This window comes from Ochotona curzoniae, unplaced genomic scaffold (assembly GCF_017591425.1).
Source record: "Ochotona curzoniae isolate NIBS_2020 unplaced genomic scaffold, NIBS_Ocur_1.0 contig_2321, whole genome shotgun sequence".
In the NCBI taxonomy this organism is placed as follows: Eukaryota; Metazoa; Chordata; class Mammalia; order Lagomorpha; family Ochotonidae; genus Ochotona; species Ochotona curzoniae.
This window is the reverse complement of record NW_024465421.1, coordinates 15,962,881-15,978,320: the sequence shown is the minus strand read 5'-3', so window position 1 is coordinate 15,978,320 and position 15,440 is coordinate 15,962,881. Positions and strand designations below refer to the sequence as shown.

Here is a 15,440-nt window from a genome sequence, read left to right as displayed (position 1 = left end):
GCATTTACTGAGCACCCCCTGTTGCTGAGAAGCACGAGAGGCCTAGGAAGCCAAAGTGCAACAAGCAGCAGGTGGCTGGGGTGGGACTGCTTCCACGCTGCCCCTCTGCTCCTGGCTGGGGACTCACACTCAATCCATTCCACTCTCCTAGCTCCCGAGTCAGCCAATCATACCACAGCAAATCAACTCCAGAGACTACGGAACAAGCAATTGCGCTTTAAGCTGACCTTTCCAAGGATTACAGCCCTGGAGTGACACAAAATGGCAGTTGGACCAGAAAGGAATAGCTGGGGGCTTGGGGGTGGGCACTGAGGCTGCCAACTTGATGAGCTCTACCCCCAGGTACTTCCTGTGTTGTATTCCTGTGTAGGAGCCCCCTGATTCCACTCACGTATTCATGCACCTAATAATCAGGGGTCCTCAAAAGTTCACGGAAAATCTAAGCTACCAAAAAACCTAGGCATGGATTTCAAAATGTTTTTGCACCAACATCACTTATCTTTTTGTCAAATTTCCCCACCATTGTTTGCAAGAGCCCTTGTATGAAGTTGCTGTTCCCATCATGCCGGGCACTGTGGTAGGGAGTGAGCTGCTCAGAGCTTACACTCCAGTGGGGAAAGAATTAACAGCGAGGCCAACAGATGACAGCAGCATGATCAAGCATCTCTTCTCTGGCACCGATGACTGGAAGGCCGGAAGGCTACTTTTTTTTCTTTCTTTCTTTCTTTTTTTTAAGATTTATTTATTTTTATTGGAAAGTCAAGGCCCCCAAGTGGTCACAATGGCTGGAGCTGAGCCAAGTCGATGCCAGGAGCCAAGAGCCTCTTCAGGGTCTCTCATATGGATGTAAGGTCCCAAGGCCTTGGGCCATCCTCAACTGTTTTCTCAGGCCACAAGCAGGGAGCTGGAAGGGAAGGTGGAGCATGTGGGATATGAACTGGCGCCTATATGGGATCCTGACACATACAAGGCGAGGACCAGCCACTAGGCCACCACGCCAGATCCAGCCATGTGGTTTTAAAGAGAGCTCAAAACAATCAGAGAATCCTGCGTTCCTTGGGGTCCCCACTCCCCATTGGAAAAGCCTATGGGTACATCCCATAGCGATGAAGTCAGCAGTTCTGGGGTTCTGTTAACTGGTAATGTTGGCATCATTTTGAGCATAGAGGAGACCTGCCGGGATTGTGCCAGGACTTCCTAGCTGTACCCTAGGTTTTGTATCCTGTCGTTTCTCCTTACCATTTTCTCTGTGTATATATCTGTGTGCCTGCATATGTCTGCCAGTGTACTACTCCTTATCTTCCTTCAAACTCATGTAGGAATGAGTTGCATATCATATCCCATGACCCCCAAAACCTCTTCTTTTAAAAATTATTTATTTTGGGCCCAGCACAGTAGCCCAGCAGCTAGAGTCCTCGCCTTCCACACACCAGGATCCTATATGGTCACTGACTCTAATCCCTGCAGCCCCATATCCCATCCATCTCCTTGCTGTGGTCTGGGAAAGCAGTCGAGGATGGCCCAAGCCTTGGGACCCTGCACCAGTGTGGAAGACTTGGAAGAGGCTCCAGGTGAGCGCAGTTCCAGCCATTGTAGCCACTTGGGGAGTAAATCAATGGGTGGAAGATCTTCCTCTCTATCTCTCTTCCTCTCTGCATATCTGACTTTCCAGTAAAAATAAAATATTTTTTTAAAAAGAAAGGAAGGAAGGAAAGAAACAAACAGCAGCCAGGACTCAAACAGGTGTTCCAACATGCGACACCTGGCATTGTAAGCAGAAGCTTAACTCACTGTGCCGCAACACCAACCTCAAAGAGATTTATCACAAGGTCTTAGAGAAAGCTGTACAATCTGAAGCTTAAGGGGAAACGTGTGCATATTTTGAAATTCCCTTTCTCCACCAATTTGCCCAAGCACCCTCATGTTCTGTCTGCCAAGTCAAAACCAGTCTCTCACAGACAGGCTTATAAATAATGCTTCATCGGCCAGCTGGCCACATCATGACCCTGTCAGGTGAACATCAAGAAATGAAGCATTAGGAAAAGGCCAAATGGCAAGCCTAAAGTGTCACTCAAGGTCAAACACACAATCAAAAACCTAGCGGAAGAGCTATTTTTAATATCAGTAGACTTTGTACTTCTAGAGTAACAGATGATTTGGGATGTCTTTGAAAAAAAAAAAAAGCCTATAGATGCAGATGACCCTGAATTTGTCCCCTTGGAAGTGACATGAGCTGTGTCGCTCCATAGCAGAGCCTGCACCTGCAGTGCACCTGCCTCCCCCAGCCCCGGAAGTCTCGGCTCACCAGCGCCTGCGCACTGACCTTTCTGCTCTTGCTTGGCCCAGAACGTGCGGACACGCTGGCGGACGTGCTTTTCCTCGCGCAGTTTTTTCTGCCACTGACGCAGTTCTTGAATCTCTGGATCGCAGCGTACCTGGAAAATGCCAGGAGAAGCTAAAGTCCCCTTGTTAGGTGCTCCTGTGCCTTGTTAGCACATGAACCCTACGCGGAAAAATCTTGTCCTTGACCAGCTGGGTGTACTTTGGGAGTTCACGGGAGTGAGGGTTCTAACAGAGGTGGGGAATGCCCTGCCTTGCCTGTGTCCAAGATGTCATCTGCTGCTGGGGTCCGTGCAGTGGATGTGGGGGACACGAAGGTGTGAAGAGTATCGATCCACTGCAGGCAGGGCCGCAAGGAACTTTCCCTGTATGGCAGGGCCCCAGTGGATGTCTCTACAACCACCAGAATGCAGCTCCACCTTCCTTTGCATGGACGCCGGACCACCCTGCGGAAGAGCTGTAGTCCATTCAGACATTGTTTGCTGCTGTGGGGTCAGCTTTTTACTATCAAGGTGAGCTTGGAGGTTAAATGTCAATAATAACATCTCACAAAAGGGCCTTTTATTATTCGTGCTGTCTTGGCTGTTCCCATCGACCTTATGCTAATCGAGGGATCTGTGTTTAGGGTTTCATTCTTCCCTTGATCTTTAGGTTCTCCTTTTCTTTGTGGCACAGGATTGAGTTATAGAATAAGAATTGTAGTTGGAATTTCTGTTTTTTTTTTTTTTTTTAGGTGAAACAAACAGCAGAATTATTCTTGGATGCACTCACTTGACCATGACGTCAAAAGTCTGTGCCAGAGCCTGTGAGGGTTTCTGTATAAAGGGGGCAGCTTTCTTGCATCTGTCCATTTTGACGCTGAAATTGTAGTGTTCCCTTTATTTTCTCTTACGTCTACTCCACGCACCCTTCGGGAGTTCTGAACCTGGCTGGAGCTGGACTGCAGCAATCTGGTCTGGTCCTACAAGGTCACCACACATGGAACCTGAGAGTCATTCACTCTGCAGAAGGCTCCATTTCAAGGTGATCATTTTGCACAGCCTGCGAATGATGCTACAAATATCTCAGTGGCCCTTGGTAGAAAAATAAAAAAAAGGTGCCCCCAGCTCTGCACGCATTTTCACTCCTGAAGTACACCCCCTATTTCCTTGTGTAGGCACGCATAAAAGTGCATGAAGTTCTGCCCTTATGGCATTAGATTTACTCAGTCTCATTTCTGTAAGCAAAAACAACTGGGGTTACTTTTAACAATATATCTTAATGAAATTGAAAGACCCCAGATTTTATCACAGCACTCTAAAAATTATGTATATGTTTCTGTTTTCCGTGTGCAGTCTTGGCTGTAGTCTGCATCTTTCCATCTACAGCACATCTCAATGGAAACTAGCTGCATTTCAAGTGCTCAGCACCCTCACATGCTCGGACAGCACAGTTCTAGATTAATTGTAGGTAATATCTTAGCCACAGTTCCCTTTAGCACCCATTGGCTGAGTGCCTACTTCACACTAGACTATGCTAGCTACTGAGTTTACAGTAACTGTTTTTATTTGTTACTGTAACTATGGTATTAGCATATGCTACAATAGCTATGGTATGTGCCATGACTTATATAGTATACAGAATTATTACTACAAGATATAGTATTAATACATATTATAGGCATAGGTTACAGTGTATGCTATATAGTTTTATTACTACAGTGTTTATTACTGTACTGTATATAGTGTTACAATATATTGCTACAGCTGTTAGTATATACCATGTAGCATGTAATATTGTTACTATAGATCCCAATATTATATTATTGCTATAGTTTTATTCAAATTTTTATTTCATTATTATAGTTTATTAAGCATTTATATCTCAGGCAATAGGTAGTTTATAAATGTTAATCATCAAAAACAAAGCTATAAGGCAGGAATGATGTGAGAATTGAGGTTTTTCTTTTTAAATAAATTTATCTTGTAAGTTTTTATATTTTGAAGTACTTCATAGTTTCTTTAAAAATTTATTTAGGGGCCATCATTGTGATTTAGCGGGGTTAAGCTATGACCTAGCATGTTAACATCTCATGGGTGCTGGTTTGAGTCCCAGTTACTCCACTGCTTATTCCAGCTCCCTACTAACATGCCTGGAAAAGCAGATCCTCATCCACTTGAGAGACCCAGAGCAATCTCCTGGCTTGGGTTTTGGTCTGACCTAGCCCTTGCCTCTGTAGCCATTTAGGGAGTGAACCAGCAGATAGGAAGTAGGAAATCTCTCTCTCTCTCTCTCTAGTAACTCTACTTTTTCAAATAATAGAGAGAAAAGACAGATGTTCCATCCACTGGTTCACTTCCCAGATGATCATAACAGCTTGGCCTGCCAGAAGCCAGAAGTGTGGAACCCTATTCAGACCTCTGTCACTTGGTACAGGGATCTGAGAACTCGGCCTATCCTCTGCTTTCCCAGGCTCATCAGCTCGGAGTTGGATTGGAAGTGGAACATCCAGAACTGAGACCACTGCTCAGATATGAGATCTGTTGAGACAAAGGTGTTGACTTAATTTGGTGTGCCAGCCTAATTGCTTTTATTTCATCTTTGTTTCTCCCACCCCATTCCAAGAGGGCCTCCCCTCTTCCTGCCCTCTTAGGGACTTTACTCCAAGGAGACGTAGCTGGACTTCCATCAGAGGCACCAATCACCCCATTGGTTGGTTGATTCTCTATGTGTGGCTAAAATTGTAGTAAAATATATAGCACATACAATTTCCAGCTTGGAAGTATACCATGCATGGCACTGAGTTCACTCACAGGGTTGGTGACATTCATCATCCCTGTCAAGTTCTGGAACATGTTCAGGACCCTGAAAGTGAAGTCCTTACCCAGTAGGCAGCCTCTACCCGTCCCCCCAGCCCCTGCGGACCACCCTCATTGGCTTAGCCTCCCTCGTTGCCCCGGGGTCTTTGGATTCACAGATGATGCCTTTGGCTATTCTGGGTGCTCCTTCTCCATAGAATCACACAGCCAAGCGGCCTTGTGCAACTACACTCTTTCATTCAGCATGTAGTATTCTAGGATTTGCCTACATGGTAAGCCTGGGTCAAGATCACCGCCCTGAGGAGCAGTCCGTTGCATCGTCCTATCACATTATCTTTATCCTGCTCAGTACTTTATGGGCTTGTGCCTTATTATCATATATTTTTTTTTCACTGTTGTGGATAGAACATGTATTCAGACACCTATTTCCCTGCAATTAATCGACTCACAAGTCCTTAAATATTCAACCAACAGAGTCACCTGGGTCCCCATCACTCTGGAAGCCTGCAGGTGGTCAGAGAAGGTTGCTGCCCGGGTCAGTGAGCTTTGCCTCTTCTCAAACAGACAGGATCCCCTCTTGTGACTGCCTTCACTCCACACCGAGGACCACTGAACCACTGAGAACACAGCAGCTTCGTCAGATCATCTTGTGCTGGAAACGCCTGGCTCTCTAGAGAAGGCTATTGTCACATGTCCATTGAGCTGGGTTAATCCCAGTCATTATCATCACAATTAGGGAACCAGTTCAGATGGCAGTGATTGTGCCATCAGCAAATACCATGGAGTGCCCAGTGTAATGCTGAACACACAATGGCAAAACAGCGCTTTTACCAACAGCTTTCTAGTTTTACTTTTTAGAAACACACACACACACACACACACACACACACACACACACACACACACACATCATTAGACAGGCAGAGCAACAGAGAAAGAATCCCCTGATTCACTCCCCTAAATGACTAACAGCTAGGGTGGGTCAGGCCAAAACCAGGAGCCTAGGTGTCTATCTGGGTCTCCCACTTAGGTAACAGGAGCCCAAGCACTTGATCCAGGTCTGCTGCCTTCCTAGGCATAGTAGCAGGAAGCCTCTATTTTTACCTTCTAGAATCATCACAGGAAGTTCATTTTTCCTCTAGGATCAGCACATGGAGTGTGACGCACATTATTATATATTTGAGTTCGTGGTAAGAAAAACAACAACAACAACAAAAAAGGTAAACTCTTTGGTGGGATACGCATTTGGTATAGCATGAAACATGTGAATTAAGACACCCACACCTCGTACCAGAGCACGTAGGTCCAAGTCCCTGCTCCACTCCCAAGTCCAGCTTCCTGCTAATGTCAGTCCTGGGAGGCAGCCAGTGAGGGCTCACGCAGTGGAGTCCCTGCAACCCACAGGGGAGATCTATACCGAAATCGTCCAGCTTCATCCTGGCTCAGCCAGAGTCAATGAAAGGTATTTTGGCAGTGAATCTGTGGGTAAGAGAGCTTTTTGTTTCTATGCCTTTGGGGAAAAAAAACAAATTTTTAAAAAAAATCTGCTTTCTGCAAATTGTGAATTTTTTTAAAAATGCCCACAAAACCATTAAGAAGTTTTCATAATTATATGATGAAAGACAAAATAGGGTATTTGCAGGAATTTTTTTTTTTTGCATTAACTCTGAAATCAAACAGCTGGGGGTTGAATCTTAGTTCTGCCAGCCCTGAACAACTCAAACAACCAGATCCTCAATTCCCTCATCCGCGAAACAAGGATAGTAAAAATATTCCATTGGGACGGTGTGAAAACAAGCTGAGATTACACATGTGTGGCGGGAAAAGCCAGCTTTGGCATACAGCAAGCTCTCAATGTGCACGTGGGCGATTTCTCCAATCGAGAACCGTCTGGCCTCCACTCCGAGTCTGAATTCTAACATAGTTGGGAGTTCACAGATCCAAGTGACCTAGGCGCCAAGGAGTCGTCACGTTGAAGGTAAGAAAGGCTTGGGGTTCCGCAAAGCACTGAGCACAGGCATCAACCGATTGGTCACAAGGGATTAGGAGGTTGGGGAGGTGTGGGTTTGCAGGCCCTGGGCCGGGACCCAAAATGACTCTCAGAGGTCCCCCTTTCTGAATTCCTCTTAGCTTAGTTGTTTTCCCTGCTTCTTAGCCAAGACAATAACATTAAGCAACCACTTCCCTCTCTGGATGACTCCCCGGGGTCCTCCTGATTGTTCTGAAGGAAGGCCCCTAATAGGTTTCAGTTGCTGGAAAGTTGCTGTAAGCAGCACGTTAACAGATGGCCCCTGAAGTCACGCTCAGTGGAGGGCCACCCTGAGGCGGAGTGAGATGCCTCTTGGAAGCTTCTTCTGTCTATGCTGGTCCTGACCAAACCAATACGCATGATCCCACCGAAGGGCTTTATGCTCTGGCACAGCAGGTTAGCAGAAAGGAAATACGTGTGTCAGACCTCCTTCAGTCACCTTTCAAAGCAGGGTGCAGGGGTGCTGATTCTCTTGTGAATTGCAGCTTTTCTCCTCCCATGACTTTGGCACGACCTAACCGCGTGCTTCATCCTGCTGGAGGTTACTGGAGTTCCTCGCTGTCTTGAGGCACTAACTCTAAAGCCTGTGGCTGACATCTCTGTCCTGATGCGGTGGAAGCAGGATGTGGTGAAGGAGAGAAGGCCTTGGAGCTGTGAGCAACTTTCAGAGAAGCTTGGATGTGTGTTCTAGGCCAGCGTGCTTGAGAGCAGGCTGCAGTACAGTTGTATAACCAATTAGATGGATGTGATTAGTATTTAGTAGATCTAATTGGTTAGGGGGGTGACATCGTGGGTAAAGCACTGCTATCATACCACATGGTATGATAATCACAATCTATGATACCACATAGTTCATAATCTTGGATGCTCCATTTCTAATCCGGCTCCCTGCTAGTGCGCCTGGGTAAGCAGAGAAGCATGACCCAAGTGCTTGGGTCCCTGGACCCACATAGGAGATCTGGAATAGGCTCCTGGATCCTAGCTTCAACCTGGCTCATCCCTGGTTTTTGTGGCCATTTAGAGAGTTAGCCAGCAGATGGAAGACCTCTCTCTGTCTCTGCTTCTCTCTCTGTTAGCTCTGCCTTTCAAATAAATAAATCTTTATGAAAACAAAATCTCATTAAATAGAAAACAAGCTATTATTATCATTAAGGACCCTCTTTATTCCTGATAGCATTTTATTACCTCTAAATCAATTTTATCTGATATTAATAATGCTAAATCATCTGTCTTCCAGTACGGGTGTGGAGTATATGTTCCCACTTCCTCACTTTCAACCATTCTGGGTCAGTTAGTGTCGCCTGTACCTCTAGCACAGAGACAGATTTCTTTTTCTAAAGAAGTCTGGAAATTTGAGCAGAAATTGCTTTGTTTACACTTATTGTTATTAATGAGGTACGTGTATTTTTTTTTAAATTTTATTTATCAGAGAGAATTAGTGTACTAGTGATTCCTTCTACTGGTTCTCTCCCTCAGGCCTGCAACAGCTGGGGCTGAGGCTGGGGCTGGGGTGTGCTGGAGTTGAGGGTGGAGCTGGACTGGGCTGAGAGCTGGGGCTGGGGCAGGGGCTGGGCTGTGCTGGAGTTGAGGGTGGGGCTGGGCTATGCTGGAGTTGGGGCTGGGGCTGGGGCTGGGGCTGGGGCTGGGGCAGGGACTAGGGCTGTGCTGGAGTTGAGGGTGGAGCTGGACTGGGCTGAGAGCTGGGGCGGGGCTGGGCGTGCGGAGTGGGGCTGGGGCTGGGCTTGCTGGAGTTGGGGGGGTGCAGGGCTGGGCTGTGGCAGTGAGGTGGGCTGGGAGTTGGGGGTGAGGCTGGGCTGTGCTGGAGTTGGTGGTGAGGCTGGGCTATGCTGGAGCTGGGGGTGGGGCAGAGGCTGGGGCTGGGGCTAGGGCTGAAGCTGGGGTCAGGGCTGGGATTCAGGAACTCAACACAGCTCTATGATGTGCTGCATGAACCGGAAACCACCATTGGGAACCAAGGTGGCAATCGAAACCAGGCCTACAATATGGGATTGACCCAAAGCTCTTCTGATGTGTTAGCTTTTACTTCTCTTTTGGCCTTCTTTTGTTTTACATATCATGCTTTCGTATCTCTTTTTTTTTTTCGGACCCTGTCTCCTATAGCACTGGATTTTATGCACTCTGTTTATTTACTTCCAGTGACCTGTTAACATGCCCCTGAACTGTGTAAGCAGTTGAGAGTGCCTTCCTGCTCCTCCTCCCACTCTCAGCACTCCTGTTATTATCCTCTAGCAATCTGGCTTCCTCTTACACATCTCCCATTGGCTAATATCTATTTAGGTCCATCAGCTGCCTCATTCACCATCATGTCTTGCATCCCACCCCTTCCTCACGGGGCTCAATTTCTTTTTCATTCAAGTCTGTAATTTTGTAGATCCCCAAGGAGAGGCATGTCTGAAAATGTCTTTATTTATAGCTCTTGCTTGGAATGATAGCTTAGTGGGAATGTAATTCCAGGTTGAGTTTTCCTCTCCCTCGGGGCTAGAAGATGCTATCTGCTGCTGATTGGAGGTCTGTAATCAGTGTCATTGTTTTTCCTTTGCAGCTTAGCTTTCCCTGAAGGTCTCTAAGCCTACTGCTTCCTTCTGGCACTTTCATAGTTTCACCATGAAGCCTTTCATGTGGGTTTGTCTTCACTTCTCTAGCTTGGGATCCATGGGGCTGTCAGTTGTCGGAACAGGCTGGCTCAGTAGCAGTGTGAGCTGCTCACCCTGTTTATCTCATTGTCTCCCTTCGGAAGTCCAATGGGACTTAGGTTGCACTGCTCATTCTGTCTCTTCCCTGCGTTTCTGTCTTTCTCATCTCTGTTTCTCCATCTGGCAGTTGACTGTTCCCTCCTCCTGCTGTATCTCTCAGCTCCTTTCACTCAGGCCCAAACTCTGGGGGCTGTGGATGGGCACCACCTGTTGGAATGGCATCGGCTCCATCCGAGACCTGTTAATTTAACATTCGATACAGCGGGGCCAGGGTGTCTGTGAATGAACAAAGCCCCCCGAGATGCTAGTGCTCCGGGAAGTCGGGAACCCCTTGCTTTAGCCCATTTAGATGGATGCACTTTGTGATTTTTTTTCAAATCTAAATTTTTACCTCTTCTTTTATACTTTGTTCTCTGAGCAAGGTATGTATTTTCCTCCCCCTCTTAGATCTCTGTAATCACTTTAAACATACTTATTGCAGCGTCTCAGATTGCCGCTCCTGGGAGCCTTGAGTTCCCGCTTGGTTGCGCTGACTCCTTCCATTCCTTCTTAGTTTGTTTTTGTATTGTGACTTTATCATGCCTGAGGCTCTTAGTTCAAATGTCAAGGCTGCCCAGCCCTGAGGCGCTGTCTCAGGCAGAGGTCAGTAAGCTCTCTTCATAAAGGATTCTTTCCCTTTGTGAGTCACGTGATCGCTCTCATAGTTCACTCTAGCCATTAGAGTACAAAAGCATTCCTAGGCAATGTTGTAAAATGAACATGGCTATGTTTCAGTAAAACTTTATAAAAACAGGCAGTGTGTCAGATTTGGTCGAGGTGCTGTAATCTGCAAAACTATTCTTATTCTTGAACGGGCTTTAAAGTTAAAGCCTCCAGCTTCCCTCATTGTCTATTCCATCTCCTCTCTTCATGTAAAATATTATGCATATATATAATGTAACATAAATGTTAGATACATATTTGCTAATTTAAGACTCCTTGCTAAACTCATCTGAAGACACTGACATCGTGAGGAAACTGATAAAGCAGAATTCCAGGCCCTGATGCTGTGGGTTCTTTTAATTTTCTTTAAGAGAAAGAGAAAGACATTTTTTTCACTTACTGGTTCACTCCCCAAATGGCTGCAACAGTCAGGGCTGGGCCAGGCTGGAGCCAGGAGCCTGGAACTCCAACCAGCTCTCCTATGGACAAGGCACGTGTGACTCAAGTACTTGAGCGATCAACTGCTGTTTCCCAGGCACATTATCTGGGAGCTGGATCGAAAGTAGAGCAGTGGAGACTTGAACCAGTGTTCACATGGGATGCTGATGTCACAGGGGTGACTTAACCCTCTGTACCATGATGTCAGCCTGGTTCTGTGGTTCTGTTCCATTCCATGAGAGTTGGAGTTCAATGGCTTCAGCAGGAACCCTGAGCACATTCTAACACTCTCAAAAGTTTGCAGGATCCTTCTTTGTTGTGGAAAAGAATGCCAAGAATGAACTCAGTGTTGCCAGGCTTCCTACCCTAACATTGGTTTCAATTTTGTTTCAGTTCTCACTCAACGCAGATGCCATACGCTGATGAGTGCAAGTCCTGACAACCTGAGCCAAGCGGGAAGGCGCAGGCGATGAGTGAGTGGCCAGCAAAGCATCAAGAATATGACTCATTGGCAGCAGCTGTTTTGGTGGGGTCCCCTTGGCAGTGCTGGATCTAAAAGGACCTTCTCCCAGGAAGCCACACCTCATTCCATAATGAAATCCTCTTTAATCATAAGGCTGTACTGCAGAACATACTTGGAGAAAAAAAAAAAAACCTGAATTTCCCCCAATAGTTCAATAATGACAGTTTGAATCAAGTTTGTCCAAATCTTGCTACTTGCCTGCCCAGTAATCAGAGAATGAAGGAGTTGGCAAAATGTTTAAGGAATTTGATGAACTTTCCAATGTCAGAGAGGGTTAAAGTAAATTACAGTTATGCTTGCTATAGGCTAGCCCGTGTTCTTGCCCAGTGCTTTCATCTCTTGTCATTAGCACTCAGAGTTAACATTTATGGAAGAACTTCGATTGCATGATGCTCACGGAGCCAGCATTGCCTATGGGGGTTGGCACAGATGAAGGTACCTCCTCACAAGGCTCACGGAAAGTGAAATTCAGACAAATTGATTTGGCGGTATTTTTTTAAAAATCTATGAATACAATGGACCTTCAAAAATTTTCTGGAAAATGTGTATAATGAAAAAAGCTGCATAAATTTCAAGAATCGTTTTGCAGCAAAATAAACTTATCCTTTAATTCCATTTTCCCCCCATGAGCATTGTGAAATGCCCTTTTATCAACTCTTACTCCTCTGGAACAACCGGATAGAGGAAGTAAAACTCCACTCCCAAATTCTGAGAACACTGAGATGTGAAGAGGTGAAAGAACTTGCCTGATGCACAGGTATGCTAGTTAACAATCAGACCTAAGAAGCCTGATTGCCTCTGGCTACACATTGGAATCACTTGGGGGAAGTTTGAAAAAAAAAAAATTCTAGGAGTGACTACCATAGTTCCGGATTAAACTAATGGCTTCAGGGTAGTGACAAGTGCCCAGGCGCTGCAGGGGAGTCATCGCTGTAGACTAAAGTGTGGATTCTCAGACTAGTGGCATTGGCATTCTTTAGAATGCAAGTTCTCAGGGCCCCATCCCAGGAACCTACCCACTCAGCTGCTCTGGGTCTGGGCTAACAGTCTAAAGATTGAGGACCGCTGAGTGCTACTCCGATCCAGGTGAATCACATCTCTCCAGACCCCTTCCCCCCTGCAAATGCTGCCGCTCTTCCCGTGAAATGAGGGTGCCTGTGTCTCGTCTCTTGAAGCAGGGGGAGCTTAGCGGGCTGGCTTGGACTGTGTGAGGAAGGGACACCGAAGAGCGAATGTGCAAGTCCCCCAGTCCTAGCCTCACGAAGGCTGCAGCTGCTGCTTTTGCCGCCTCACGTTGTTTTTTGCCATCATTTGAGCCAGGTGGTCTAGCCCGCTGGCAGGGTAAGAGGTCACGAGGACCAGAACGGAAGTGCCCCAGCCGGCTCCACACCAACGCCAGCGCTGAGTGCCAGACCCAGGAGTGAGGCTGGCTCTGCACCCTCCTGCCTTGCTGGCTCACCAGCTGGACACAGCCGCTGGAGCAAGTTCAGGTAAGACAGGCAGAGGGTCTGCCCAGCTCCCTGGAGACTCTTGAAAAACAGCTATTGTTTTTAAGTTACCATCTCAGCGTGGTTAATTCCGCAGAGGGGGCTGAATTGCTGTTGTGTAGTTCATGGTGAGCTTTACCTTGATGGGGCACTGGTCAGCTCTGAAAAAGAGGGCTCTGTGAGGCTGGGAACTGGCCTGGTATTCCTACCAGATGGGGTACTAGGTATGTCACCTGCAGGCCTACCTCCTAGACATTGCCCTGTGCGGTCAAGGCAGGGCAGCTGTTTAAAGGGCCACATTTCTCCCCTATATTGGGGGTGCTGTCACCACCCAAAAAACTTAGTCTTTTAAGATTTACTTATTTGAGGAGCTGGCATTTTGGTATAGCATGTAAAGTTGCTGCCGGTGACACCAATATTCCATAAGGGCTCTGGTTTGTGTCCTAGCTGCTCCTCCACCTTCTAATGTAGCTCCTGCTAATGGCCTGGAAAAAGCAGTGGAAGATGGCTCAAGTGCTTCGGCCCCTGCCAGCCATGTGAGAGACCCAGGTGAAGCTGCCAGCTTCAGCCTGGCCAAGTCCTGGCCATTGTGGCCATCTGGGGAGTGAACCAGCAGATAAAAGATCTGCCTCTCTCTTTGTCTCCCTGCCTCTCTCTCCCTCCCTCCCTTTCTCTCCTTCCCTCTCCTCTCTCTCCCTCCTCTCTGTCCCTCCCTCCCTCTCTCCCTCTCTCTCTCCCTCCCTCTCTCCATTCCCCCTTCTCTTGCCCACTGTCCCTTCTCCTCCATCTTCCTCCCCCTCCCTCCCTACTCTGGCCCCCTCCCTCCCTCTCTATAACTCTGACTTTCAAAAAACAGTTTAAAAAATTTACTTATTTGAAAGGCAGAGTGATAGGGAGGGGTGTGGAGAGAGATTTCTTCCACTTGCTGATTCATTTCTCAAATGGCTGCAACAGCTAAAGCTGGCCATGTTGAAACCAGGAGGCTTAAACTCTATCCAGGGGCCCAAGGACTTAACCAGGGGCCCAAGGACTTAACCATCTTCCACTGCTGTCCTGGGCACATTAACAGGGAGATGCACTGGAAGCAAAGCAGCCGGGACTTGAATTGGCAATCATTCTGGGACACTGGATTTGCAGAAGGCAGCTTAGCTGACTACACCACAGCAACAGCCTCCAGGAATTCTTAATCACCCTCTAATAAGAAGCCCTGCATTCTCATTTTGCAGCGGACCCACCATGCCCACCATACAGCCAGTCTTTGTAACATGCATGGTTCTCACTGACTGCTCCCAGCCCCTTTGGGAGCTAGAGCTGGGTGTGACTATCAGACACATCTTACCAACAAGGAAAAGGAAGCGCAGAAAAGGTGAATTCAAGGCTCTCTGAGCCCCAGTGTGCCAACCGCTGGGACGAGCCCTGTGGGAGCCATAGGGTTACAGCTGGAGTTTGCTTCCATCGCACACCATGAGCAAGTAGCGAGAGGGAGGTTGCTGACAGCCTGGCTAGTTGAGAGCATTTTCCAGGCATGGTGAGGCCAACACGCCCATAACTAGAATCGGGAGCATATTTAAATAACCATGGGGACAAGCAGGAGAGCGGAGGTCTAACCCGGGGGAAAACTCAGACCACAACAGAGGAGCACAAGCTGACTGTTTTTATTGCCATTGGTGGCCTAGTTCAGGCTGCTGGGTGGCCTGGAAATTGCCCTGAGAACTGGGCCTAGAGACTGGCCCTGGAAACCAGGCACTTTTCATTCTAGGGAATAGCTGGAATCACGCTGGGTACAGACAAAAAGCTTTTGGGGTGAGCACAAGGATTTTTTTTTTTTTTTTGGTGGGGGAAAACCAGGTTTGGGTTAAAAAAAAAAAAAAGAATTTAAAAAAACTGTAAAGGAACACAGCCAGGAAGTGACTAGCCATGCATATGTAGGGGGTGAACGCACACATCAGACTGAGTCTATAAAAAGCTAACAATTACACGGCTTTAACCACATGCCAGGCCCTATGCTAAGCACTACATGTGCACTACCTAACACTCCTGCATAGTCCTATGGGAACAGCAGTGTTCATCTGTGCTTGACAGGAAAGAAAACTGAGGTTCAAACACCGAAGCCACATCATAGCTTCCCATTTGCCTAGGCTCCCTGCTCCCCAAACTTCAAGAAAAGGCTCAGCAGGGTGGCATGGTGGTGATGGTTGGGTGGCAGTCCTAAGAAGCAGATTTGGAATGGCCAGGATGCAGGTATCCTGTCGGTGTCCCTGCTTCTGCCTCTCTCCTCCTGCCACCTGCTTTCTCTTCCTCAACCTGAGTCACTGTGCTGCTTTCCTCTGCTGCATAACAAACAACCCCGGAAACATGGCAGCTAGAAACAACAGTTTCAGAGCTCAGGGAGTCGAGGAGAGGGTGAGC

The 15,440-nt window shown here is 47.2% G+C and overlaps 1 protein-coding gene across 1 annotated transcript in view; it reads right to left on the bottom strand.

Annotated features, from left to right (window-relative positions):
* Nucleotides 1-15,440, bottom strand: part of IQCK (IQ motif containing K) — a 75,488-nt gene that overhangs the window by 7,784 nt on the left and 52,264 nt on the right. The window contains exon 9 of the mRNA XM_040973725.1: nucleotides 2,306-2,435. Coding sequence (XP_040829659.1) covers nucleotides 2,306-2,435 — 130 coding nt within the window. The remainder of the gene's footprint in view (nucleotides 1-2,305; nucleotides 2,436-15,440) is intronic.